Source organism: Delphinapterus leucas, chromosome 6 (assembly GCF_059928025.1).
Source record: "Delphinapterus leucas isolate spDelLeu-1000000601 "Yukka" chromosome 6, BTC_Dleu_Yukka2, whole genome shotgun sequence".
Lineage (NCBI taxonomy): Eukaryota > Metazoa > Chordata > Mammalia > Artiodactyla > Monodontidae > Delphinapterus > Delphinapterus leucas.
Genome location: NC_143134.1, coordinates 9,796,973 through 9,822,500, shown reverse-complemented (window position 1 = coordinate 9,822,500; position 25,528 = coordinate 9,796,973). Strand labels below are relative to the sequence as shown.

General features: G+C 52.1%; 1 protein-coding gene across 7 annotated transcripts in view; it reads left to right on the top strand.

The window, feature by feature from the left end:
• SH3RF1 (SH3 domain containing ring finger 1) overlaps window positions 1–25,528 on the top strand; it is a 159,160-nt gene that overhangs the window by 118,177 nt on the left and 15,455 nt on the right. For 4 of the 7 annotated variants that reach the window (XM_022594857.2, XM_022594853.2, XM_022594854.3 and 1 more), the window contains 6 exons: window positions 5,665–5,967; window positions 10,626–10,736; window positions 18,268–18,410; window positions 19,442–19,612; window positions 21,905–22,161; window positions 22,938–23,266. In XM_022594857.2, the coding sequence (XP_022450565.2) occupies window positions 5,665–5,967; window positions 10,626–10,736; window positions 18,268–18,410; window positions 19,442–19,612; window positions 21,905–22,161; window positions 22,938–23,266 (1,314 nt within the window). The remainder of the gene's footprint in view (window positions 1–5,664; window positions 5,968–10,625; window positions 10,737–18,267; window positions 18,411–19,441; window positions 19,613–21,904; window positions 22,162–22,937; window positions 23,267–25,528) is intronic. The other 3 variants (XM_030761796.2, XM_022594856.2, XM_089912676.1) reach the window with 2 other exon arrangements.

The window sequence follows — 25,528 nt, the reverse complement described above, 5'->3', positions numbered from 1 at the left end:
GGGAGAGGGAGAGAGAGAGAGAGAGGGAGAGAGAGGAGAGAGAGAGAGGAGAAGGGGGGGGAGAGGAGAGAGAGAGAGAGAGAGACCCTCCCTAGGTCGCTGAAGCGTCCAGCATTGCTGCCGGTGTCCCCTGATCTCGCCTGCCCCAGCTCTGCAGAAACATGACGGCACAGCCCCCGATTACTGCTAGAAACCCAGGCGCCGCTTCCCTGGACCTCTTCTCTCCCGAGTCGAGGGGATGTTTCTCTCTCCCCGCCCGGCATTGCGCCCCGCTTATAACAGTCGCTCAGAGAAAGTAGGGGTGAGGGAAGGTGTCCCTGAGCTTTAACTCTGGTCACCGTGGACCCGAGGTCTCGGCCTCTGCCGACTGTGAAGGGGGTCTTTCTGTTTGGTGTTGAGAAAAGGCATTTGTCCCTTGTATGGGCATAAGACTTTCTAGATCGCAAAGGCCAGCCTCATGTGACGTCTGAGAAACAGGAGACACGCACCCGCATCCCCCCAGGCAACGGGGCAAGTGAAGGGCAGGCTGAGCCTCGAGTGATGGTGAGAGTAAACCACATTCGAGTGATGGTGAGAGTAAACCACATTCGTGTGGCGCATCGCAGGCGACAGGCGCTTTCCCCGTGCCCCCTGGTGCACAGGACAGAGGTTACCGTCCTGGTGAGTCAACCTGAAGCCAGGGCATTCGAATGGCCCCGCTGTTCCTCAGCTGGCTAGGACGGGGGCCTGAGACCACCTGGGCCTTTCACCTCCAGGCTCGATGGTCCTTTCCTCAGCTCCCCTGAAGCAAACTTCTTTCAGGCTTTCGATGACGTGCTCCCTCCCTTCATCCCTTATATTTCATAGTCAGAAACCCGGAAAAGAACATGCTAGCGTATTTATTTTCCAGTCACCGGGGCCACCGGAGGGGAAGGTAAGGGACTGGTCAGCGAGGCAGGTCCTCCGAGCGTGGGGCTGGCAGTGCCGTGTTCCTGGCCAGCCCGAAGTTCGGGCCCAGGACGCTGCAGAGACGCGGCATGGAGGCGCACGTCGGTGTCCTTCCCGTTCCGCACGTTCTTTGAGCTCGATGAACTCAGGAGACGGGTGTCCGTTCCCCCCCCCCCCCCACCGCCGCGTGCACCGTGAGCTGCTGATGTGCCTCCGGGGACACTCTCGCTGTGCCTCGTCCCAGCTGGGATGCAGGCGGGAGGCCAGTGCCCAGCGGATGGCAAAACTCATACCAAACAGAGGGCGTACCTGTCTCCGTAACTTTATACTGATTACATGCTGAAGGGATGACATCTTCCGCATGTTCAGTAAGATACGTTATTAATTTTACCTGCTGCTTTTTATGTTTTAATATGTGGCTACTGGAAAATTTCACATCACACTTGTGGCTCTTTTTCTACTTTGGTGGGACAGTGCTGGTCTTGAGGCAGTGCTCCCTTCCCTCGATGGTTCTGAGAGGCCAGCACGTCTTTATGTCTTTATTCGTTCAGCACATCTCTACAGACGCCTAAATGGAGCTGCTACCTGGGGGAGGCTTCCAGATCCATTAAAGAGACTTCTGACTACGCCCTTCAGTCTCTCCGTTTATTCCTCTGCTGTGGGGAAGTCTCCTTTTATGAATGAAGACTAAGCTTGCTTTTGTATTTAGATCATCCCAAAACAAAAGCCTTGTTACCCAAATTGCAGGGATGGAAAAGCAAATTCCCCGTTGCCTTTGTGTAAAAACAGTTTGCAGAGGACTGTGACGTGAGGCAGACACTCATTTCTACTTTGAAGGGGTAGTGGCATGAATTTCCACCCAGTAGCATCGTCCCTGGGGACTGGGCGCTGGGCCTGGCAGTGCAGCCGAGGGTTCTCCCTTTGACCCTGGCTTGTGAAGGTGGCTTTTCAGAGCTGGCAGGAGAGGATGGGTGCTGTACAAAGCTGCTGGGCCACTGAAAGAAAGAACGCACTGTCTCTGCTTCAGTCTTTACACATCCTCGTGGTTCAAAGACACGGACAAAGGGAGGAACCATAAATATACTAGGAGAAAAGTGATTTTATTTTTAAAAATGATTGTAGAAAAAAGATTTTTAAAGCATGATGTTAGCTTGAGATGCCATAATGGAAAAGGTGAATAAATTTGCCCATCCAAGAAAAATGTATATATGACAAACATATCAAGTTAAAAAACAAATTGGAACAATGTTTCTAACTTAATGGAGATATATACACATTCATATACATACATGCATACATAGTATATTAAAGAATGATTTTTGTACTTTGTAGAGAGCACTTATAAATCTATAAGAAAAATACAACTCAGTCGAAAAATGGATAAAGTGTGGGAATAAGGAAATCCTAGGAAAAGAAAAAAGACGCTTAATCTCATTAGTAGAGAAATACAAATTAAAAGAAAATACAAATTGCCTCTTCAACTGATAGAGTTCTTTAAAAATGGTTGATAACACCTAGAGATTTTAAAAAATGATTGCTAGCGTGTAATACCGTAACTGATAGAGGTAACACCTAATACTGTAACTGATAGAGATTTTTAAAAATGATTGAGAACACCTAATACTGTAACTGATAGAGATTTTTAAAAATGGTAACACCTAACACTGTTAATAATGTGGGGAACAGGGACTTTTTATTCGCTCTCAGAGATGATGAAAACTGACAGATTTTTGGAGTGCAATTAGGCACTATCCTTCAAAATATGCTTTAGGCTACACTTTGACCTGACAGCTTCCCTTTTGGGAGTTTGCCTTGCAGGTATGGTTGTTCGGGCAGGGTGCACAAGAGGGGGATGCAGCGGGTACCATGCGACCAGCCTGCTGTGTTCGCAGAAAGGGCTTTTCATGAGATGCTGTGAGAGGAGAGAATGTATGTGCTGCTTGGCTGCATTTGTGTTAAAATTAATCAAGCAGGTGCTTAGTTAACAACATCTGCATAGAAAGTACATGGAAGGGTATGTTCCAAACTGTCGAAAGAACTGGGAAACAGATCGGCGGGGGAGACAGAGGCAGAACCTGGCTGAGGCCCGTCACTTTTTACTCACCATAAATCTACACTATTTCCTGTTCAAAGTAATGAACATGTATTACTTTTGTAATATATATTTTAAAGTCTTTATTTGCCTTTTATTGAAAAACCATCATGTTGAGGAACAAACACCCTAGTGGGTTATGAATTAGAAAAGGTCCCTCTGCACAGACCTACTATGTGTAGCCTCTGATGCTCAGAACCTAGAGGCTGATTCCTCTGCAAAGCTTTATATAAAACAGTGACTATTCAACTTAGCTGTCATTAAGTTTTTTTGCTCTCTTTTAGAAAAATCTAAGTACTGTGTTTTATTTATTTATTTTTTTTTTTGCGGTACGCGGGCCTCTAACTGTTGTGGCCTCTCCCGTTGCGGAGCACAGGCTCCGGACGCGCAGGCTCAGCAGCCATGGCTCACGGGCCCAGCCGCTCCGCGGCATGTGGGATCTTCCTGGACCGGGGCTCGAACCCGCGTCCCCTGCATCAGCAGGCGGACTCTTAACCACTGTGCCACCAGGGAAGCCCTAAGTACTGTATTTTAAAAAGACTGTATTCTCTTTAGCAAAGAGGCCAGCTGCACACAGAAAATATCTTGATGTTTCTTAAATTGCCTTGTTATGACTGTTGTTATTACTATTATTATGTCAGTATTATTTCCTTCCTCGTGTTTATTTATGCTTCCGATACTTCTCAAAGACTAACTCCTTCTAAATTGCAGGGTGTCCCAAAAAGGGACATTTACAGTTTTAAGGTCAGCAAACCCTGCGGCTCCCTGCTTTGTGCCCCAGCTACTGAATTACCTGGTGTCCACCCTGAGTCTTACCAGCTGGTTCTCACCCAGGGCCGGGAGGAAGGTGTTTTAGGGCACAAATTTGTTTTGTGGGTGGACAGTGAACTTGGGTGTTGTGGCTAGAGAAGGTCGTGGAAAGAAAGCCACACTGGAGCTCATACAGAGTTCCTTGAAATTCCGTGAAAAGCCGTCGGGTCCTTACTTTCCCGTCGAGGTGAGCTCACCCTGGAAGGAGGCATGCCCAGACCCCTGAGCTGTGGCATCGCAGTCCTGCTCTTCCGTCTCACTGGGTGGTGGGTTTGGGGTGAGGGCAATGAAGGGACTGGTCTGTCTGCTCCAATTTCAGACCCTCGTCCCCAGCCTGTGCAGGGACAAGGACCCTCGCCCCACACAGTCTGCCGCTCTGTCCCGAGGCCTGGGCCACTCCTGCCATGAAAACAGAGCCATGGTCTTGCTTCCTTGGGCATATGATTCTCTTGGGACCAAGGCAGCATTGTGAACACGGGGTCTCCGGGCCAAATGCCGCCCCTTCCCAGCAGCCCACCCTTCGTCCCTAACACCCGCTGGAGTCATGATTCCCCTCCCCCTGCCCCTGGCACTCGGGCATCGCCCGGCATTACTGGGGCGTTACTGCCTGCGAGTCTTGAAAGTTTTTACGTGGATAGAATCTCTGCGGTCTGAAGGAGGGGTAGGCTTGTGATAGAAAAGCTGTCAGGCCACGTGACGGCGGGGCCCCAGGAACCCTCTGAGTCGGTTTTCATCTGGAAGCACTGGCTTCAGAGCTCAGTCACCAACTTCCTGAGCCACTGGTGCCAGAGCAAGTTCACATCTTTCAGTATCGCGACAGGATTTCCATCCTTCTGGGAGGACGTCCTCGTCCACGGTTGGGGAGACAGTTCTAAACCAGTTAGGTGCGAAAAGAGCATTTGATGAAAGAGGCATGTACAAAGTGCTGGGATGGGAAAATCCCCACCATCCTTACTGTTTCCCCAGTTCTCTTTGAGGAGCTTATTGTTTTTCATCTTCATGGTTGTTAAGAGGTTAAACTATGCCCGATGTTTCCTGTTACTGTACTGTCTGGGTAAGTACATATGCGGCTGCTTGTCATGCAAGCTTTCTAGAAATGTTGCATTTGACCTCAGGGAACAGAAACACCCTGTGTTCTTTCTTGCTGGCGTTCCCAACGCCGTGGGCAGCTTTTGACAAACTGTCGGGCCCCAACTTTACACTCAGACAACTTTTCAAACAGGCCCAGTTTACTTGGCAGCAGGACTTGGATTTCAGGTCTCAACGTGTTATGATTCAAAATTTAAGCTCAGGAAAATCGCGGGCACGTGATTTTCAAAAGTAAAAGTAATCAGGAGTTTCTGCCGACACTTCTGTGAGGGCCTGCACAGGACAGGGAGGTAGGGGGCGGTAATTCCCGTGGAAGTGTGCCAGGTTCACGGTGGCGGTCCTGCCCGCAGTCACCGCCGGCAACGGAGCCCAGCTGTTACCAAGCAGTAGAGGCTGCCCTGAGACCACACACCCTGCTCCCCACTGTTCCCTGCATTTCCTCAGGGGCCGAAATAAATCTTCATTTGTTAACTGGCAACGTTTAACATTAGACATTCTGAAGATTCTTGGGGGAGAAAAATGTTCTTAATCTTGCTGGTGTTGCATTGGAATTGTTTGTCCTCGGTTTAGCATCTCTCTGTGATGTACGTACAGTGCAGTCCTCGTATCGAGAGAAAACACATCTCACGTGGGAAGAAAGGTGTACTTGCACCCGCAAACTTTAAAGTGATGATGCTCAGCTTTAGATACAAGGGTGTCGAGAATCCCTGTCATCTGACCTTCTCGTGTCCTCTGCTGGTTTGCAGTTTAACTCGGCGGCCAAGCAGCTGATCGAGTGGGACCAGCCTCCCACGGGGGGCGTTGGCGCTGCGGAGGGCGCCCCGGCCGCTGCCCCAAGCAGCGCGGCCCCCAGGCAGCCCGAAGCCAAGAAGAACACGAAGAAGCGGCACTCGTTCACCTCCCTGACCACGGCCGGCAGGGCGTCGCAGGCCACCCAGCAGCGCCACTCCGTGGAGATCAGCCCCCCGGTCCTTATCAGCTCCAGCAACCCCACGGCCGCCGCGCGCATCGGCGAGCTGGCCGGGCTCTCGTGCAGCGCCCCCTCCCAGGTACCTGCACTGCCCCGCCCCGGGGCCACCGTGGTGTCAGCCTTCGGGGGACAGCAGCTCTCCCAGGGCAAAGCCCTCTGCATTTGTGGGTGGAAATGGCGGCGGGGCGGGGGGGGGGGACCAGCCTGGACATCCCCAGGTCGGCTCAGTCACCTCCAAAGGGCAGAGCGGCAATTACAAGATGACTCCAGTCACGCTGAGTGCTTTCCCCACCAGGCCCCCATTCAGCGGGACGGAGCCTTCTCGCCCCCTGAAACCTCATCCCCACCCAAACTGGAGGTGCCGTGGTCACAGTGTGGAGTGTGCAGCTGCCTGCGTCTGTGTCACTTACCGTGGTGTTTAGGCTTCCAGTCAGGGTTACAGGGAAAGGACGGGAAGAAACATTGAGTTTACACTAGAAATTGGCCTAGCGTTTTTTTTGTTTTTTTTTTTTTTTGCGGTACGCGGGCCTCTCACTGTTGTGGCCTCTTCCCTTGCGGAGCACGTGCTCCAGACGCGCAGGCTCAGCGGCCATGGCTCACGGGCCCAGCCACTCCGCGGCATGTGGGGTCTTCCCGGACCGGGGCACGAACCCGCGTCCCCTGCATCGGCAGGCGGACTGTCAACCACTGCGCCACCAGGGAAGCCCCCTATTTTTTTAACTCGTTAGTCCATCAAGACTTTGCATGGCCTTAAGACATAGCTACATGTTATTCTTGTGTTAATAAAAATACACACAATGATTGGGAACGTTGGTAATTCATCTGGCAAACAGGTCTCGAGTGCCTTCTTACAGATGCTCTGGGCGCCGTGCACGCACCGTGGACCCAGGATGGAGAAGACATAGGCTTCTGTGCGTCAGACCTTAGTTGTGGGCAGACTGAGCCCCGGGCTGGGGGGCCACCCAGGTCACAGGCAGCTGCAGTTACCCAGGCAGAGGACAGCTGTGTCCTCTACCACCAGAGGCCAGAGAGCCGGGCCCTGAGCAGCCTGCCGCAGCGGGAGACACTGCTTTCAAGTCTTGTGTTTCATCTTAAAATTCATGCAGGTTTTATATACATTCCAATGTGCTTTGTAAAAACAAACATATACTACACAGGTTGATGCATGCCTGTTCTGGACCACGGAATAAAGATGTGCAGCACAGCGTTTGGCATTCCTTACCAAGGTTATCGAAATGCCACTTGACCCCGTCCTGCAGGTCCACACTGGATCTCGTAGTTTCTAAATGTGATTGTGGCTCAGCAGCATTATTGTAGGTGGTGAGGCTGTGGCACGTGACCCTGCAGGGGAAGTAGGACACGGGCACGCACACACACGGAAGAGGGTAGAGGGCAGAGGGCTTTGTGTGTTCAGTGCTGTTCCCAAGCGTCAGACAGGCGGCAAGCAGCATAAACACGTGTTGAGTGAGTGAGTCACTTGGACAGTGTATAGAGGAGAACCAGGAAGGGGTCAAGCCTGTGGAAATAGACCCGTTCCAGGTCTGAGCAAGGAGTACGAGGGGGGTGACCCCTGGAGGGGTCAAAGCTGCAGGTCCCTCTCTGAGGGAGGCTCTGACGGAGGGGCTGGTGACGAGGGCTCTTCCCTATGGAAAATCGGGTCGCAGGACTGTTTTTCATTTTGTGACCTTAGCAGCATTCACAGTGACGTTTTCTTGAAATAAAAGGTGAGCCTCTGCTGGGACTCGGGGCGGCTCAGCAGGGCACAGACTTGGAGGTGTGGACAGCCGTCTGTGGCCGTGGAGAAGGTGGAGGGGAAGGCGGGTCACCCAGCGTCTGTCCCAGAGACCCCGGTGTCGGGCATGGCGCTGGGCGTGGGCACGGGAGGGCGGGGCTGTTTGTGTCTTGGGTGCAGTAGCTGAGGAAACGGGCTCCTCTCTGTTTCCATGAAGACAGCCTCCCCGTGTTCTAACAGGTTCTGTTCTCAGTGCTAACATGTTGCCTCAGGGAGAAGTTATTTCTAGAAGAGATGAGAGAGGTTTGCAGCGCTGCCTGGGTTCTCCAGCCTCGGCTCCGGCACGTACGCCCGGCCCCGGGTCCTGGGCCCATCACCGGGCACTACGGGCCACGGTGAAGCAGGACCAGCCCAGCCCAACCCAGGACGGACCTGCTGCAGATGTGACGGGCCCTAGGCTGGATGTGTGTCCTGCTTTGGGCCTCGTGTCCTTCTTGCTTTTGCTTCACGCGGTTTGGTTGCTTTGATGAGAAGATCCAAAGCACGGGGCCTGCAGCAGTGAACATTCATCCTCTCGCACCCGAACGAAAGCCACGTGGAGGCGGTCAGGCCACTGGGATGTCGCCTCCGGTTCAGCTCCCCTGTCCGGGCTCGTCCTCGTGTTTCCGGATGGCACTTAGAGATCGCACTGTCACGTCGAAGTCCTGCAGGACAGAAGGGAGCAGACAGCTTGATTGTTATCGTATCGGTGACTCTGGCACCGTCAAATGTGAGAACTGGAAGGTGGTTTGTAGGCTGTGCTGTCAGGCAGGTCCCCAGCGCAGGTGTGCACAGATGTCTGCGATGGGCGTCTGTAAAGCACGTGGTGTCACAAGCAGCTAGCCGTCTGCCTGCTCTTCCGGCCGCGCCCTCGATGTTTGTGCCCTCTGCCAGCTGCAGGAGTGATTCATGATGTCCAGTGCTTTGTAGCATTTTTGTGTTGCCGGCAGCTTCAGGGGAAGCAAGAAGGTCCACCCACTCCTTCCTCTTTGCTTTCCCCGCTCTCCACGTAGCCCTTTCCCGGGGAGGAAGCCAAGCCAGTGTGCAGCCCCACGGGAAGGAGTGAGCACAGTGGAAAGCCAGGCTGCCCTCCCTGCTCAGGGCATTCGTTCTGGAGACCTGCCCCGCTCGGCCTGGTCACTCCTGCCGCTTGCTTCTGCCTTTAGTCATCCTTTGGTGACTCTGTCTCTTTACCCGCGTGGAACTGGGGCCTGCAGGGTCCTCCACGTCCAGGGCCGTGCGGGCAGAGACCCCAGGCGGCCTGTGGTCTACCCCACGCCCTCACAACGTGACTGTCCAAGTTCACGGGCTCGTTCGAGCTCATCACCCTGCCTCCCGGTCTGGGGCTCTTGGCGAGACGTCAGACACTAGTGAGGACTTCCTCCGCGGCTTGTAGGGTCAGGCCCTGGAAGCTGAGTTTTGGCAAGTTTTTCCCACCCCGAAGGTTCCTAGGTAACAGCGTGCACTTTGAACAGAGCCTCATTTATCTTCGAAGAAAGACTTGTGTTTCCTGTGATGCCAACTTGCCTCAGAGTACGTACTTGTCCTCAGAGTACGTACACAAACGGGTTTCTTGAATAGGATAGCTAGAGGCCGCTAGGTTTTATCCTAGGATGAAAAATCCATGTGCGTCTCATTAGAAATTGAATGGAAATAGACTTTGGTTCACAGGAGAGACCTAAACTGAGGTTTGGCGGGGAGACTTTGTGGAGGTGCCCCTTGGCTTTGCTTAGGTTCAGTCAGTGTATGAGCTGCCAGGTACAGGTGTAGCTTTACAAGAATGTGGATTCCACGTAGCTCAGACTTGACCTGTGAAAATCAGCTGTGTGCTAGCATGCTGGTTGTCCTTGCCTGGGAGGAAATGAAAGTCCTTCAGGCCGTCTGGGAACTGATCTCTAAGCCTCTCTTCGTCCTGATAATCTTTTTCCTAATTATTGGGATTGAGGAAACTAGGTTTGGGGTTAAGTTTTTGTTACAAAACGCCCAGCAGTTTTGGTGGAACATCGTTTCCTGGGGAGACGAGGTAGCAGCCAGCCACATTCCTTTAATAGTGGAGGAAAGACTTCCCGTTTGTGCAGGAACCCACGCCCGCGGTCTGTAGTCACACCCAGGGTGCATCGGGAGCGAAATTGGTCAGGTAGCCGAACACCTGCGATGAAATGACCTGAATAACTTTCTTTCTAGTCAATTAATCTTGGGTAGTGTCATGGATAACACACCCGTTCTTTTTTTTTCTTTAAAGACTTTTTTTTTTGATGTGGACCTTCTTTTTTTTTTTGCCTTTATTGAATTTGTTACAATATTGCTTCTGCTTTTTATGTTTTTGGTTTTTTGGACCCGAGGCTCGTGAGATCCTAGCTCCCTGGCCGGGGATCGAACCCGCACCCCCTGCATTGGAAGGCAAAGTCTTAACCACTGGACCGCCGGGGAAGTCCCGATAAGACACCTTTGAAAACAGCTAGTTTGGCTTGACCCTGTCCCCTGAAAGGTTTTGTAAACAGTTGCCTGCGATCGGCGGTCCGGGCAGCTGCATTTTAATTACGCATCCCCACGGAAGGGTACAAGTCACGGGAAATGATCCTGAAGGTGGCACGATCCCTTAAGCGTGTCGTGTAGATTTCACGAGTTGGTGCACTGGTGAGCGTTCAGGACAACCCACCGGAACAGGATCCTTGGGAAGGTGTTAATGGGCTAGTTGCAGGCCAGGCAGGTCCCAGCAGCACTCATGTGAGGCAGCGGCTGTCGGGAAGGCCAGCAGCCGTGGATTCTGTACGTGAAATGTTGTCGTGACCAGTGTTTGTCAAGTGGCTCCCTGGCATCTAACACACATTAGGGCCTCAGTACGTTTGGGCTGGATAACCTGAAGGGAATTCTTGAATGTTTAGCTGTGACTCGGTGCCCGGGGCTTAGCTGGCCTCATCTGTTGTGCGTGTGTCTTCTTTTATTCACTCTTTTTTCTTTGGCAGGTCCACATAAGTACCACCGGGTTGATTGTGACCCCGCCCCCGAGCAGCCCAGTGACCACCGGCCCCTCGTGCACGGTCCCGCCAGAGGCCCCCTACCCGGCCGCCCTTTCGGTGAGTGTGCACCACCGCCTCCCGCCGGACCCCCGTGCCTGCCGCTTACAGGTGCACAGCCCTGTGGGCTGGCTGCTGCCCTCCTGACACCACAGCTCACCATGACGAGGGTGGGGTCTCCATCTCTCATCCTCTGTCTGTTCATTTTCGCAAAAAATCACAAAGTCTCAGGCCGATAGCCAGCACTTTATTTTAATGGCAAGGGTCGGTGGCCTGAGGCTACAGGAAGAGCTCCGGGGAGAACTTTTAATTTTCATTAAAGGTCAGCCTGATTTTCTGAAGGCTTAACCTTTGCTTCTTTTGGGTGTCTAGACCAGGCATATTTATCGAAGTACTGAGGGAGCTGGGATCCTAGAGGCCGTATGGTTTGCCTCGGGTCACGCGACACGCGGATTCCTGTCTCCGATTACAGTTCCCCTTTTGGGTTCCTGGTCTTCTGTTGGTCTGTGTGACTGGCCTCCCTGGAGGTTATCAGATGTGTGATTCTCCAGAAAGCCCCGCAGCCTGCAGACAGTCTGAACAAAACCGCTGAGTGCTTTCAGACAGCCTAACGGGGAAATTAACAGGAAGAGTGAGGGCAGTCGAGGGAAGCTGATATGAAGAAGAGCTCTGTGGGGAGAAAACTGAAAAGGAAGAAACAAGAAATTCAACCTCGGGAAGCAGCGGCACAATGGCTTAAATCCATGTTTCCTAAACCTGCAGGGGAACTGCTAGGAACCAGCCTCTCTCGTCCGGGCCGCTGCCTCGCTACACTTTCAGACTGTTTCTTCCAGTGCTGAGTTGAATGAGGATAGAAAAGATCACTAAATCCTTCTCCCCAGTGGACCCCAGCCCTTAGCTTGCTTTACAGAATCTCTCCCAGTTGTGATGCTCTCAGAGGAAACAGTGTGGTCGGTGATGGGGGTCCAGCCCAGCCTCTCCTTTGTGATACGGCAGTGAGGTCACTCAGCCTCTCTGAGCCTCTGGTCCTCGCGTGTAACGTGAGAGTCGTATCTGCTTCGGGGAGGCGGCACTGCCTGGAACTCAGGGAGGTGACCGTGAAAGAGCATCCGCCTCTGTTGAGGGCCACGGCGGGTGCAGCATGCTCGCTGGTTTCCTCAGAGCCCCGGGGTCGGTCTGGCTCACTACTGGGATTTTCTCCACTGTCTGTACCGGGAATAGGGAGGCTTCTCCACGCTGGTTTGTTTTCAGGCTGTGGACTTTATATATGTTGCCAATTCTGTTTCTCTCTTCTCAGCTGCTTAGAGACAGCTTTGCACCTCCCCTCACCCCCCAGCAAGGGCCTCACTGCACGTTAGTCAGGTTGTTTCCTCCATCTGGTCCTATCCCCCTCATTTACCTTTTGCCTCGTTTTCTTACGTTATATCTATTTTGTCTTGGTGCATTTTATGAATAATTGAAAGCGGACTTTGAAATAAGGTGGGATATGTGGTGCCTGGCTTGATGTAGACTTCTGTAAAGCTTTTCATAGAGCTAAGCATGTTCCTGAATTGAAATGGAAGGTAATAAGTTCCAGTTAAAGTTTTTTGTTAATATTTCTGGAACAATGACAGCTTCCTTGATAGTACAGCTGTTTGGGGTGGGAGAAGTTGCATTGATTCCTGTAGGGAGAAGGTGAAAGTCAGGTAATTTTTTATGAAAAGGTGGTTCCCCTGAGGTTCTCTTGGCCCTGGGTGTTTTGAGCAGAGCCGAGTTGCCCAGTCTTCGTGCCCTCTCATCCCCAGAGAAGACCCTTTCCTCCCTTCCCTCTCTCCCTCCCTCCCTCCCTCCCTTTCTTCTCCTTCCCACCCCAGGACATTCACAACCTGTTGGAATTTCCATCTCCAGATGACTACTTCACGTGGAAAAATTCTGATTTCATTTCTTAAGGGAAAAGAGACTGACTTTTCTATCTTAGAAAAATTAGTTAGTGGAAAAGACGAAGCGCTGTCTGAGTTTCAGCCCTTGTGGGCCGACAGTTTTACGATACAGTAAATTACCAGTTGATCTTAGCTGGGCGCACTCTAGGGCATATAGATGCGACAGGTCACGAGAGAGCATGAACACACAAAAACTAATTTACATTCAGCCATTTTATCCCAGGATTATACAAGAGAGCCTGCATGTCCAGCAAGAGGACGGTTTATTAATGCTGCGTCTATGCCAATTCCATTTAATGGAAAACTAATTATAAGCAGATCTGTTGCCTGTCACCCTGGGAGATGTCTAGATCTCAGAGTCCCTGGTCGGCTGGCAGGAATGCTTTGGATTTAATATGTCAGGTTTAAGTGGAAAAATCTCGGTAACATGTACCCTCTGTGTCTTCCATCAACCTGGCAAGTATCCTGTTTAAAATGTGAAACCTTTCCCAAGACTTTGAGTGCGATCACAGCAAGCGTAGGCGGCATGGTGGGAAGGAAACCAGGCTTTTCCTGGTGTGCATTTTATTTATTTATTTTTATTTTTTATTTATTTATTTTTTTTGCGGTACGCGGGGCCTCTCACTGCTGTGGCCTCTCCCGTTGCGGAGCACAGGCTCCGGACACGCAGGCTCAGCGGCCATGGCTCACAGGCCCAGCCGCTCCGCGGCATGTGGGATCTTCCCGGACCGGGGCATGAACCCGTGTCCCCTGCATCGGCAGGCGGACTCTCAACCACTGCGCCACCAGGGAAGCCCCCTATTTATTTATTTTAATTATTTATTTATTTGTTTTGGCTGCACCGGGTCTTAGTTGCGGCGTGCGTGCAGGATCTAGTCCCCGGCTAGGTATCAAACCCGGGCCCCCTGCATCGGGAGCGTGGAGTCTTACCCACTGGACCACCAGGGAAGTCTCCCGGTGTGGATTTTTGGTGATAAGCACCTTTGCTGGACTAGGACGTGAACATTATTTCCAGCACCTTTTTCATAAGTTGAGACTTTTTAATCTTTTATTCAGAGTGGAATTATGAGCATATTGTCCTGTACCTCTCACAAAAAACAGTTAAAATGTTAACTAATAATAGAAGCAAAACTGGTATTACATCTATCGCATTCAGACATCAGTCTGTTCATGGCACGGAGGGTTTTTTCCCAGCTAATCCTGTGACGGGAGGTGGATGAAGAGCTTGCTCTCGTGTCCTGTGCACAGTGTGAACTTGTGAAACAAGTGATGGCTGATCCCTGACCCTCTGGACCAGCTGAGAGGTGTTTAGCTACAAGATGTCACAAGGTAGCCAGGTCAGAAAAGGCCAGATACAGTCCATGGCCAAGTTGAAATCAGATTGCACCCAACAGTGTGTAACCATAACTAAAACAAGCGTGTGCATGTGTGTGTGTGTGTGTACACTTAAAGAAACAAAATTAAATGGTGTCATGTTCTCAGGGTAGCCAAGACGTACTGAGTCCATTGTCGCCCATGGTGGGAGGGTCCGGAGGGTCAGGGCAGGATTCTGGACGTAGGGACGGGACCGCCCAGCTTGGCAGCGTGAGAAGCAGAAGTTAAGCGTTTGGAATTGGCAGCAGTTCTGACGACCAGAATGGGGACAGGATATGGACAGAACTTCCATAGCGACCACAGAGAAGGACCCTGGCATCGCAGGAACCGAGGCCCTTGATCCATATCAGACTGCCCTGAGGGCGGCAGGCGCACGGGAGGCTTTCTCGTTTGTGAAGCCCTCGCTGAGGGTCTGTTACCTCCCGTGGGCAGAGCTGGGTGATGGGGACACGAGGACAGCGAGACGGTTTCTGACTCTGCAGCCTCGTGAGTTCTAACAGCAGCCTGCATCCTGAGCCTCCACTGTGCCCGGGGCGCCGCAAGGGCCGCTTCCCTGACCTGCTGCTGCTGAGAACCCCTCGGATGTCACTTCTGCAAAGTCAGTGAATGGTGTGGGTGTGTCTCCTCACATGTCAAAGGCAATTGGTGAGAGAAAGTCCATTCCCAGAGAGGTTTTTTTAATCTACCAAATTCTTAATTACATCTCCCCTTCCGACATCATCTTCCAAGCGTCTGTCTCTGGCATTTTTAAATATACTCTAATTTTTTTTCTTTTCTTCATAGCTGTGCCCACGAGTGACTGACTGAGTTCCTGGGAGTGTCCAGATGAGATGAAAAACTCACTTTTCCATCTTCTTAATTTTACTGAATTCTGACACTTGAGTGTTTTTTTTGAATCGCTGGTTATCAGTGCTTCCATTTTTCTGTTTCCTAGTCATTGTTTAAAAAAGTCAGAATACTCAAATATTTGCACACGTATGGCCGTGTGCAGGCGGTGATGCTGTGGGAATTGGTGGCACCGTTGCCCCGAGAAGGGATGACCAGCCGCCCCTCCTGCTGTCCCCTCGGTGGCCAAGCACCTGTGTGAGTTCACGACACAGAAAGACCCTGGAGAGAGGTTGCAAGTGGGTTCATTGGAATCGATGTTCAGGAAGAAATGATGACGGGATTGGGGGACATTAAATGGTCTTTGCTCAGAGAACCAGAAATGCCCAAAGTCTATGCCACCGGCCACTTTTCTACCCTGGAGAAGAGGGAGGGGCACACGTGAGGACACACGTGAAGGACGGTGGGAAAGAACATGGACCTTTTACCGTCAGAACCCCAGGCTCCATCCAGGCAAAGCGCTTTCCTGGTCAGCGGCCTGCAGCCCTCGCCCAGGGTGAGGACCTCGTGGAGCTCGGCCCCCAGGCACCTAGGGGCTGGGTTCAAGGAGGAGAGAGAGGAGGGGGCCACAGTCCGGCCTTGAACTCTCACTGTCCACTAGCGGATGTGGCCCGTCGGTGGCCTGGAACCGGTCACTCATACAGGACACTTCTTTCTTGGAGGGAGCCCGAGGGCGGCCCTCAAAGGCTGAGCCAGGGAGAGCTAGGATCTACATTTCTGACCCCAAACCCTAGGCGTCCTCCACTGTGTAAAGCTATCTATTCAGAGAGATCAGTGGGTCAGGGACAGAACCTGGGCAGGGCAGACGTGACCATTTCCCACCACAGACCCTGGCCCCTGAGCCCTGGTTTTAAGCAAAGTATTATTCAGAGACTGTCGTTCTGGCCTCAGACCATCGCCCCGTGGAGAGGGTAGGAGAGGGTCTGGATCTGCAGAAGCACAAGCAGAGGCCCGCTTCAGCGACAGCGCGGCCAACGTCTGGTCCCCCGCGTTGGAGCCCGGAGGCCCGGCCCCGCTCCCCTGGCCCTCAGCTCCTCCCCGCGGCTCAGCACGGGCGCACTTCCCAGCCCCGCTGCTTTAGATCAGTGTCTGGTGACGGCAGTGACAAGCGAGGTGTTGGCTTCTGAACGCTGTCGTGACCAGAGGTGTCCTGCGCTCCCAGCAGCCCACAGGTGCCTTTGCTGCGGCAGGAGGGTGTGTCCTGGCCCCCGGCGCCCAGCCGTGCAGTGACGGGAGGACGCGGTCGCTCCCGCGCATCCACGTCCCCAGATTCTCTCGGTGTGGGGTCTTCACCAAGCGGCCCACGGGACCTCCTGACCGGCCCAGTCCTGGACACGCTGGGGCCCTGGCATCTGACCGGCCCCAGGGGGCAGCCACGCTGGGGAGCCTGAGTGTGATTGCTAGTCTTTCTGTGTGCTTATCCCCCCCCACGAACGCGCACACACACGTGCACATTTCTCCGAAGATACGCAGCCCAGCGATGGGGAGAAGTCTGCCCAGTTTGACCAGCACCACCCGTGAGAGAGAGAGCTGCGTTCTGCCTGCAGCACCACCTTTGGGATCTTCGAGACCCTCCTCTCTGGTGCCAGATCTCAGATGCCTCCTGACTCACTCTTTGTAAAAGTCACCTACACCAAACATTCCCTTACTGCATTCTTTTAACTATAAGAGGTGATGTGTTCTTACATTTTGTCACCACCAGCGTGGCCTGTGTTTTTATCAGGTCCCTAGATTGTCTTTCCTTTTTTTTTCTCGTCTCTTTCCGCATAGGGCCAGTTTAGTACAGCCTCTGTGTCACTGACGTGAAGATGCAGCAGACAGTTTTCCTCTCCTCCGTTTGCCAGTGGAATTCTACTCAGAGAGCCGAGTGGGCCCTTGGCTCTGTTCTGAGTGATTCCAGGGGTGGGTGGCCTGGGCTCCTTTTGTCCCGTGTGTCACCTGACCCCCACGGCTCCGCGGCTCTGAGGTGAGGCCTGGGGAGACTGGAGGGGACAACTTGGGGGTGATTTCACGCCCTCCGGCTGCTGTTCTGTTCAGGGTCCTTGCCCAGGACCCGCCTGGGTCACGTGCGCTGAGTCTTCTACCAGGATTATCTCGATTTGTCTCCACTTTGTCTCTGAGACCAACGGCATGAGTGCTTGGCCTTCTCCCGGTTAAAGGTGGTAAAGGCTGCAGGCCCGTGTGTGCCTCCCCGGAGCTGCCCCCGCGGCCTGCTCTGTGAGTGTCGACATGACCCCGCCCGCCCTGGGACTGCAATGCGCCGTTTATCCTGCCCTGGGTGTCCTGCCGCGGCTGCAGGGTGGAAAAAGCCTTCTCCGAGGTCGAAAAATTAAATATAATGTGTGAAATGGTTGCAGCGTGTGTCTGGAAATTTGATATCCTTTTCTACTCAGTTGATTTTGTTTCTGGAACTGTGTACATTAATAGGCAGATGGAGGAAACGTTGATGAGATTAAATTTTTTTTCCAAAAAAATAGAAAGAAATTGCTGTTCCCTATGTTTAGAAACCGTGGGTTTTTTTCTTCTTTTAAGCTGATGTGGAGACGCCACGCACACCTCCCAAGGGGCAGTCTTCAGCCTCCTTATTTCTCCTTTGATTCGGTGTTTACGTGGAATGGTTCAAAGATTTGGGGACGGCAGGCGAGGTAGGGGTTTGGGCAGGTCTTTGTGTGCCTGTTTTCCCAGGAGTTTCGGTACCCAGACCCTAAAGAATTATCCGGGGTGTATAGATCAGAAGGTAACAATTGCTCCATTGATTCTGAAAAGGCACGGAGTCCTGTAGGCAGAGCCCATAAAGGGACCAGCAGCTGCTCACGGTGTACTTGTTAAAGATTACCAGCCTCGATAGTCCTAAATTTCAAAAGCTGGCAGAGCTAAGAAGAGAGTAAACAAAAGTAAAAACAATGGCCCAGTGATTGTGGCTTGCTATTGTGTGTGGTTTTGGGAAACGAGGCATCAAAGGAAATTTTCTTTTGTGGGGATGGTTTGCCATACGGTGCAGCTAAATTGTTTTCCATGGTGTTTTACGTTTCGGGTTGCAGAAGCAATCACAAATTAATTCCTAGCAAGCAGGGTGACATTATAGCCGCCCCCTTGAAAGGCATTTGGATCCTGGTCCTGGTTTGCAGCCATCAATCTTAAAATTACACGCAGTTGCGTCATTTTTTTTTCTTTCCCTTCTCCCAGGTGTGATGGCTTACCTGTTTGGGGAGGGGGTCGCTGTGGCTCTAAGATCTTAAAGGGTAACAAAGAGGACTCTTTTCCAAGGAGGCTTTTGCACAGGGCAGCTGCTTCTGCTCTGCGTGGATTCCGCCGATGTCTTTTTTCATGGGTTTCTGATTCCTCTTCCCTCCTCTTTGCTGTGAAAGATGTGCATAAATCATTTGTTTCTTCTTTTTTGTCTCTCTCTCCAGACTATGAATCCTCCTCTCCCCCCGCCCCCGCTCCAGGAGGCCACCCCCATGGGCGCTGTTGCTGCTCCCGGGATGGGCTCCAGACCCGTGGCCGGACCCACTGACCAGACCACACACTCACGGCCGCAGACGCGCCCCAGCGTGTAAGTGCGGTGTCCTTTCTGGCCGCGGACTGAGCCCGAGCAGAGACGCGGGGAACGGCTTTCTGGGGAGCGCTGGTGCCAGGGTGGTGTCGTATGCTTGGTCGTGCGTGTCGTTCATTAGGAAACAGAAACTAAGTGGGTCTGAGGATGGGCCACCGGGCGGCTGGCCTGCTGAGTGCGGGTCTTCCCGGCCTTCCTCTGCCACTCCTGCCAGGGCTTTGTCCCCACCTTTGTCCCCACCCCTGCGTAAGGATGCTCGGGAACAGGGAGGGGCTGGGCAGAGGCCAGACCTAGCAGAGCGTGCGCGTGAAAAGCTGCAGGTCCCCTACAGTGAAAAGTCTGGACATTATCCCGTCCAGGGGCTCCCCGTGGCCGAATGCAGCTCGGCATTGGCGGCTTTTCCCCTGTGTGGACTGACCCAGGAGACGCTCGGAGCCTGGTTCACGTGGCCCGCCGATCTGCGGGCTCCATGTGTTGGGGCACAGTCCCGCGCACGGAGGAGCTGTCGGGGGCTCTCTGCGATCTGCACTCGCCTTGCCTTTGACTCTTGCAAATTCCGTGTCTTCCCTGGCTGAGCGCACGGACGCGGGTGCGGCCGGCCTTCGGGTTCAGCCGTGTGCCAAGCTTCCCAGCGGGATTTCGGACCATATGTTCCTGCCGGGGCTGCTTCCCAAGTCTGACCAGGGCCATCTGAAGGGCTCAGTTTTCCCAGTGGGCACCTGACGCCCCACAGCAGGCTTGCACCCTGGGAAGCTGCAGTAATTCCTTCGCACCCACGAGTACCGTTTGGAGGGATCGTCGCCTTCACACCGGGAGGACCAGGTGTGCAGTTCTGAGTCAGGAGGCTTCTGTCTTTTCTATGTAGGTGGCAGTTCAGTGGACAGTGACCAAGGCTGCTCACAGCTTAAAGGATTGTATTTTCTGTTTACTTTTGTATGAAACATCCAAGGCTTTGTGCCAAAGAAGAGTTTGGAGCATCTTGTGGTCTGTCTGTTACTCAGCTTGAAATCAACTGTTTTTTCCTCTTCTAGGTATGTTGCCATTTATCCCTACAACCCCCGGAAAGAGGATGAGCTGGAGCTGAGGAAGGGGGAGATGTTTCTCGTGTTTGAGCGCTGCCAGGATGGCTGGTTCAAGGGCACGTCCATGCACACCAGCAAGATAGGGGTCTTCCCTGGCAATTATGTGGCCCCCGTCACGAGGTAGGGCTCTGAGTAAGTGGTTGCTGAGTTCTAAACAGAGAAGCTTTGTCCTTTCCTATGTTTTTCAGCCTGTCCAAGATTCCTCCTCCCACTACAGTTGCTTGTTACACAGCCGGCATTTTAAAGATCCCTATCTGTATTTGCCGAAATCCCTTCTAATTCTCAAAATTTTAGCTTACTCTTCACATGGATGTATGTGAAATTGTACGTTCCTACCAATAAATGTACTGGGTTTTGAATTATTTGCTTTAAGTTACATGTGAGAAGACTCAGCGACACCATTTTCAATATTTTTCTGCCAGGAAATTAAAAATGTAGCATTTAATATAAATAAAAGCGCTATTATTAATACTCCAATGTTTATGTGATGCTTATGAGATGCCAGACATGCAGATTTCTAAATGCGTTACACGCGTTAATGCCACATCCTTAAACAGCTCCCTGATGATGTATGTGCTGTCGCAATCCCCACTCAGCAGTCGAGCCCGTAGAGGTGGAGAGGTTAAGCAACTCGTCTGAGGTCACCTGGTGAAGAGGTGCAGAAAGCCAGCCATTTATTCCAGTAGCTTGGCGGTCATCTCTGAATCCTCACAATTATTTTCTGTAATACAGTCAGAAACAGAATTCCTTCAGTGTGACATAGCTCCTTCACCCTTCTCAAATGAGGGCAGTTTTGCTCCCCAGGGGAATTTGGCAATGTCTGGACACATTTTTGATTGTCACGATGCGGGGTGGGAGTGCTACTGGTCTCCAGCGCGCAGAAACCAGGGACGCACGGGACACCTGCAGGGCACGGCACAGCCTGCGCAGAAAGGAGCTCTCTGGCCCCAAATGTCACCAAGGTTGAGAAACCGTGTTTGAGGACAGTAGAAAGCAAGACCTTTAGATGTATAGATATATAGTCTTCACTTTATTTAAAGGTAGTCCCCTTTCTGGGCACTGAGGAAAGTAGCTCTGGAACGAATGCAATGACCTATAATGGCATCATCATTGAGGAAGCCCCAGTTTTGGGCCACCTGGCTCTTCATAAATGGGCCAGCTTAACTGTGTTAAATCATTTCTCAAAGTCCCTGATTTTAAGTAAGTAGTTGAATGAAGTGACACGTTGTCAGCTGTTGGCCTTGATTCAGAGGCTGGCCAGCAGCCTGATCAGATGAGAATCATTCTGTTTGCAGAAGGTGACAGCATGTTAGCTTTCATTTGACTTGCAGATTTTTCATCACTATAAAACTTCTCGGTGTATGTTAAAATCTACACTCACATCCGGAAGACGGCAGCTAGACCTTCCCTGGTGGGAAGAAAACAAACAAAAAGCCACAACAACTAAGGGAGATAAACCAAAGCAGCAACAAAAAATCAAGTTAGCGAAGGAAAACATTTTCATAAGATTCAAATACAAATTATCCAAAAGTCTCTGGAGAGATGTTTACTGACAGTAAATTCTCTGTTACTCCTCATGGTAAATAATAAGGAGGTTCAAGTTAATGAAGTATTCTGCTTGGTAGAAAGTTACTATAGAATTGTTGTTTAAATGAATTTAGAATATTAAAAAAATACGTTACGTAAAACTACACTGAACCTAATTTAGTTAAATTCAACCAGTAAATATTTGTTGATAGCTGGCTGTACCCCTATAACGGTGCATGTACAAGAGGAATGGAAAAGAACCATTGCACATGGCCCTGCTTTCAGGGAACTTTTACTGAGTCAGGAGTATTTAATAAGGAATTTACTAAAAAAATAACACATCGTACTTTGTAATCAAGGGTCACAGAAGGAAGAAATCCACCTGAAACAGAGTAGACTCCCGAGGTCTTAGGCCTGAGCCTTCAGCCAGGCTGCTGGGAATGACAGGATTGAAACGTGAATGAGATTAAGGTAGTTCGAAGGAAGCCAGAGGGGACGTTGCAAAGTGCACACACGCACGTGTACACGGGGCAGTTAGGGAGGCGGGCAGGGCACGTGGACACAGCCGTGACAACATAGACCCTGTCGTCTAACAGAGCGGCTTCTCCAGGGCCTGGAAGCTGGTGGGGATGTTTAGCTTCGGGTGGGAGCTGAGACCAGGAACTGTATGTCCTTGAGCAGAGTGACGTGTGACTTTCTCCGACTCAGTTTCCAGACTGTTCTCTGCCTCAGGGCCGTCGTTCTTTGAATCTGCTCTTCTTACCCTTGGGCAGGTAGTTCCATTCACTTCCTAACGTGTTCTGTTTGTAAGCTCTGCATCGTTTTTCTGGTCATTAATTGTTCTGTCTCCTGTCTTGCTGATAGACTGGGCTTCTGTCTCGGCAGGTCAGCGACCAGCGCTTCCCAGGGTAAAGTCCCCGTGTCGACCGCTGGCCAGACAAGTCGAGGTGGGGGACCGGCCAGCCCTTCCCCCGCAGGAGCGCCTGCCCAGAAGCCCCCGGGGAACGGCATGGCCGGCGGTCCCGGGGTCCCCACCGCCGTGGTGTCAGCAGCTCACATCCAGACGAGTCCCCAGGCCAAGGTCCTGCTGCACATGTCCGGACAGATGACCGTCAACCAGGCGCGCAGCGCTGTGAGGACAGGTAGGGGGCCGGGCTGGTGGCACCGGGGTGGGGGGGCCCTGACCGACATCAGACCTTTCACAGCAGATGCTGAGAAGGACAGATGGAACCTTCAAATTAGTGAGTAGCGTTAGGAGACAGGCAGCTACAGTCTACTCACAGCCACTTGACCCCACCTGCGTGGCTCGTGAATTCAAGCCTGATCTACCGGTGGACACTCTGAAGGAAATTAGGTGGACCCTCGCGATGTCCATAGTACTTGAAAATGTGACTTTTGTGCTTGAGATCAGGTGATTCCCGAATCCCACTGCTGCAGCGGCGTGGCACCCTGAGGATCGCTGTGCCGAGTGTCTGGTATGAGCTTCATCACAGCTCTGCTTCAGACCCAGCCGGACCTTAAATAGCTTTCTTCTTTCTACAGCATTGAAAACTTCCCAAGAGTCTTAGGTAACAGTGGTGGAGAACACTGTTCGGTTCTGTCAGAATAACCAAAGGAAGGAAAATGGTTACTGAGAAAAGGGAGAACAATGATAATAAAAAAGCTCTGGGGCCAGCCTGACCTGACCCTGTAGGGGTGTCACTGGGTCCCTGGGTGGAGTGGGCGCGCAGGCACTCAGCAGACGTGGGGCTGATCCCGGGATCTGGAAGGGTGGTGTCCAGGGGCCCTGCCAAGACTAAGTAAGCGCTCCTAAACCACCGTGGTTTCTTAACCATTGTGACAGGCGCGCTGGTCTGGCGCGGGGTCGGTGAGCAGCATGCATCCAAGTCACACTCTGCTCTTCTCTCCCGTTCTCCAGTCTCGGCACACAGCCAGGAGCGCCCCACGGCGGCCGTGACGCCCATCCAGGTTCAGAGCGCCGCGGGGCTGCCCCATCACCCCCTGGCCTCGCCCCAGCCCCCCGGCCCGATGGGTCCCCCTGCCCACGTGGCTGCTGGCAGCCTGGGCCGGGTCGGCGCCCCGCTGGCCTGTGCTGCGGCCCCGCCGAGCCTCCCCGCCGCCTCCCTGGAGACCGAGCCTGGCGGTCGCCCAGTGACCGTGCTCCCCGGGCCGCCCACCTCTCCTGACAGCAGCTCAGCGGCCAAGCCAGACAAGGACAGCAAGGTGACCACCCCAAGGGCCTGCCAGGTGACCGGGGCCCGGCTCTCTGCAGTTAGACCCTGGTGTGGGAAGCTGGGGTCTGCCTCCGGGGGCTTCCACCCCACGCCCTCGCTGACCTTAACTCCTCCTGTTTAGTGAGCTTTGCTTCTGGTTAATAGTCCTGCAGAAATGTACTTAATATATACTAAGGGCTAGAAACGGTTGATCAGAAGTGTTACTTGTGGCTTTATTGTTCCTACACTGTGTTTGATTATAATCTGTGTGGATAGGTTTTCTCTTGACTTGAAATAACAGGGGGGAAATTATTTTCTAATTTGATAGACCTTTTTAAAACCTCTCCTTTGGGCCTGAATTTGAAAGGAGATGTAAGTGGGAAGCTGTGTTTGAAAGACTAACTTCTGGTTGCGTTTGGAGACAAGGGAAATGCCTGGTGATTAAATGTGCACAGAAAGAGCAGAGTGACAGCAGATTCTGCGCAATTGTATTGTAATCACGACTTTCCCCCCAGTGTTCGTGCCTTTTCCCCAGAGCTGGCCTGCAGCTCTAGGGTCATCACCAGGTTCCGTGGTCATGTGTGTCGCTCTGTTTAAATGGTTAGGGAAGCCCGTAAGCAGGGGTTTGCAAGGAAATAAACTTTACAGGCTACTAAAAAGTTAATATTTAATTGTTGAGTTACCATGAGTGTTTTTGCAAAAGATTGGTATCTGTTCATTGTTTATAATTAACTACGTTAAACTTGTACTCATGCTGACATGGTCAACTTTGTCAGTATCTTCAGAAGAATTCTTTTACAGTTTAGATCTGAAGGTTCCGGGACGGTGTGTCAGGGCCATTGTCACAGAGGAGGACAGACTCTTCAGCCGCAGGCCTCCCAGGGAAGCACTCACGGAATCTCTGAGGCTGAAGTACGCCTGTGCTAGACAGAATAATGGCTTCCCCAAGGATGTCCATTTCCTGATCCCTGAAGTTTGAGAATACGTTTCCTTACATTGCAAAGGGGATGTTCCGGATGGGATTCAATTAAAGGTTTAAAGGTGTTTGAATTATCCGGGTGGGCCCAGTATAATCACAAGGATCTTCATATAAGGGAGGGAAGAGGATCAGGGCCCGAGGAGATGTGAGGTCGGAACCAGGGAGCAGAGTGACCTGAGGAGGGGACCGCAAGCCGGGAAATGCAAGCAGCTCCTGGAACCGGGAAGCGGCGAGGAAACGCTCTCCCCCGGTGCCTCCAGAAGGACCCAGCCCTGCTGACACCGGCTTTTTGCCATGGAGTTTGGGGTGATTGGTTACAGCAGTAACTGATAAGACCCTTGCGTTTATCCTGCTGAGTCCCCACCCTTGACAAGTGGCCACTGGCCCCTGCTTGGACCCCTGTGGCCCCTGTGCCCTGGCTCCACAGCATCCTTGCTGTCTCCAGGCACCTCCGACTCGGAGAAAGTCGCTTCGGCACACACCTGTCTTCTGTGACTTCAAACCCTCTCTCTGTGTTTTGAGGGGCTACGTAGAAAATGATGATCTCAGTTCCTTGGTGGTCCAGTGGTTAGGATTCCACACTCTCAATGCCAAGGGCCTGTGTTCAATCTCTGGTCCGGGAACGAAGATCCCACAAGCTGTGCAGCAGGGGAAAAAAGAAAAAAAGAAAGAAAGAAAATTGACGGTCTCCTTTCTACATGACCCCGGGAGGTAGTTCAGGGTTATCTTCTTTTTTGAAAGGCTACGCTCTACAGTTTTTTTTTTTCCTATTCCTCATGTCACAGATTTCAGACGTCCCTTTCTAAGTCTGCCACCTCATTTAATGTTACCAGCTCACTAAAGAGACTGTCCCAGTTACTCTAAACTCAGTGATCCCATGATTCGCACGAGTGTCACGCTGCCCCCATCGCTCCATCCTGTTGCCCAGGACATCCAGGGGGAGCTTGACGGATGCCAGATGAGATCTGAGCGTCTCTCATTCCTCCATCCAGACTGTTCCCCGGCTGCCCCATCGTCTCTGCTGTAACTGACTATAGCCAGCATCTCCTGGAAGAGACTCTTCCTCGGTCTCACTTCCTCTCCTAAGTCAGCCTTTCATCGAATACACTGTTCTAGGATTTTCCAGATGGTCTGCAAGGCGTGTTGTTGTGTTCTTTATGAAAATGAGGACTAGACATGCCCTTCTTTGGCCTGTTGAGTTGACCCTGATCCCAGGTTCACCAGGATCTGTCAGATTTTTTTCTTTTTTTGCGGTATGCGGGCCTCTCACTGCCGTGGCCTCTCCCGCTGCGGAGCACAGGCTCCGGATGCGCAGGC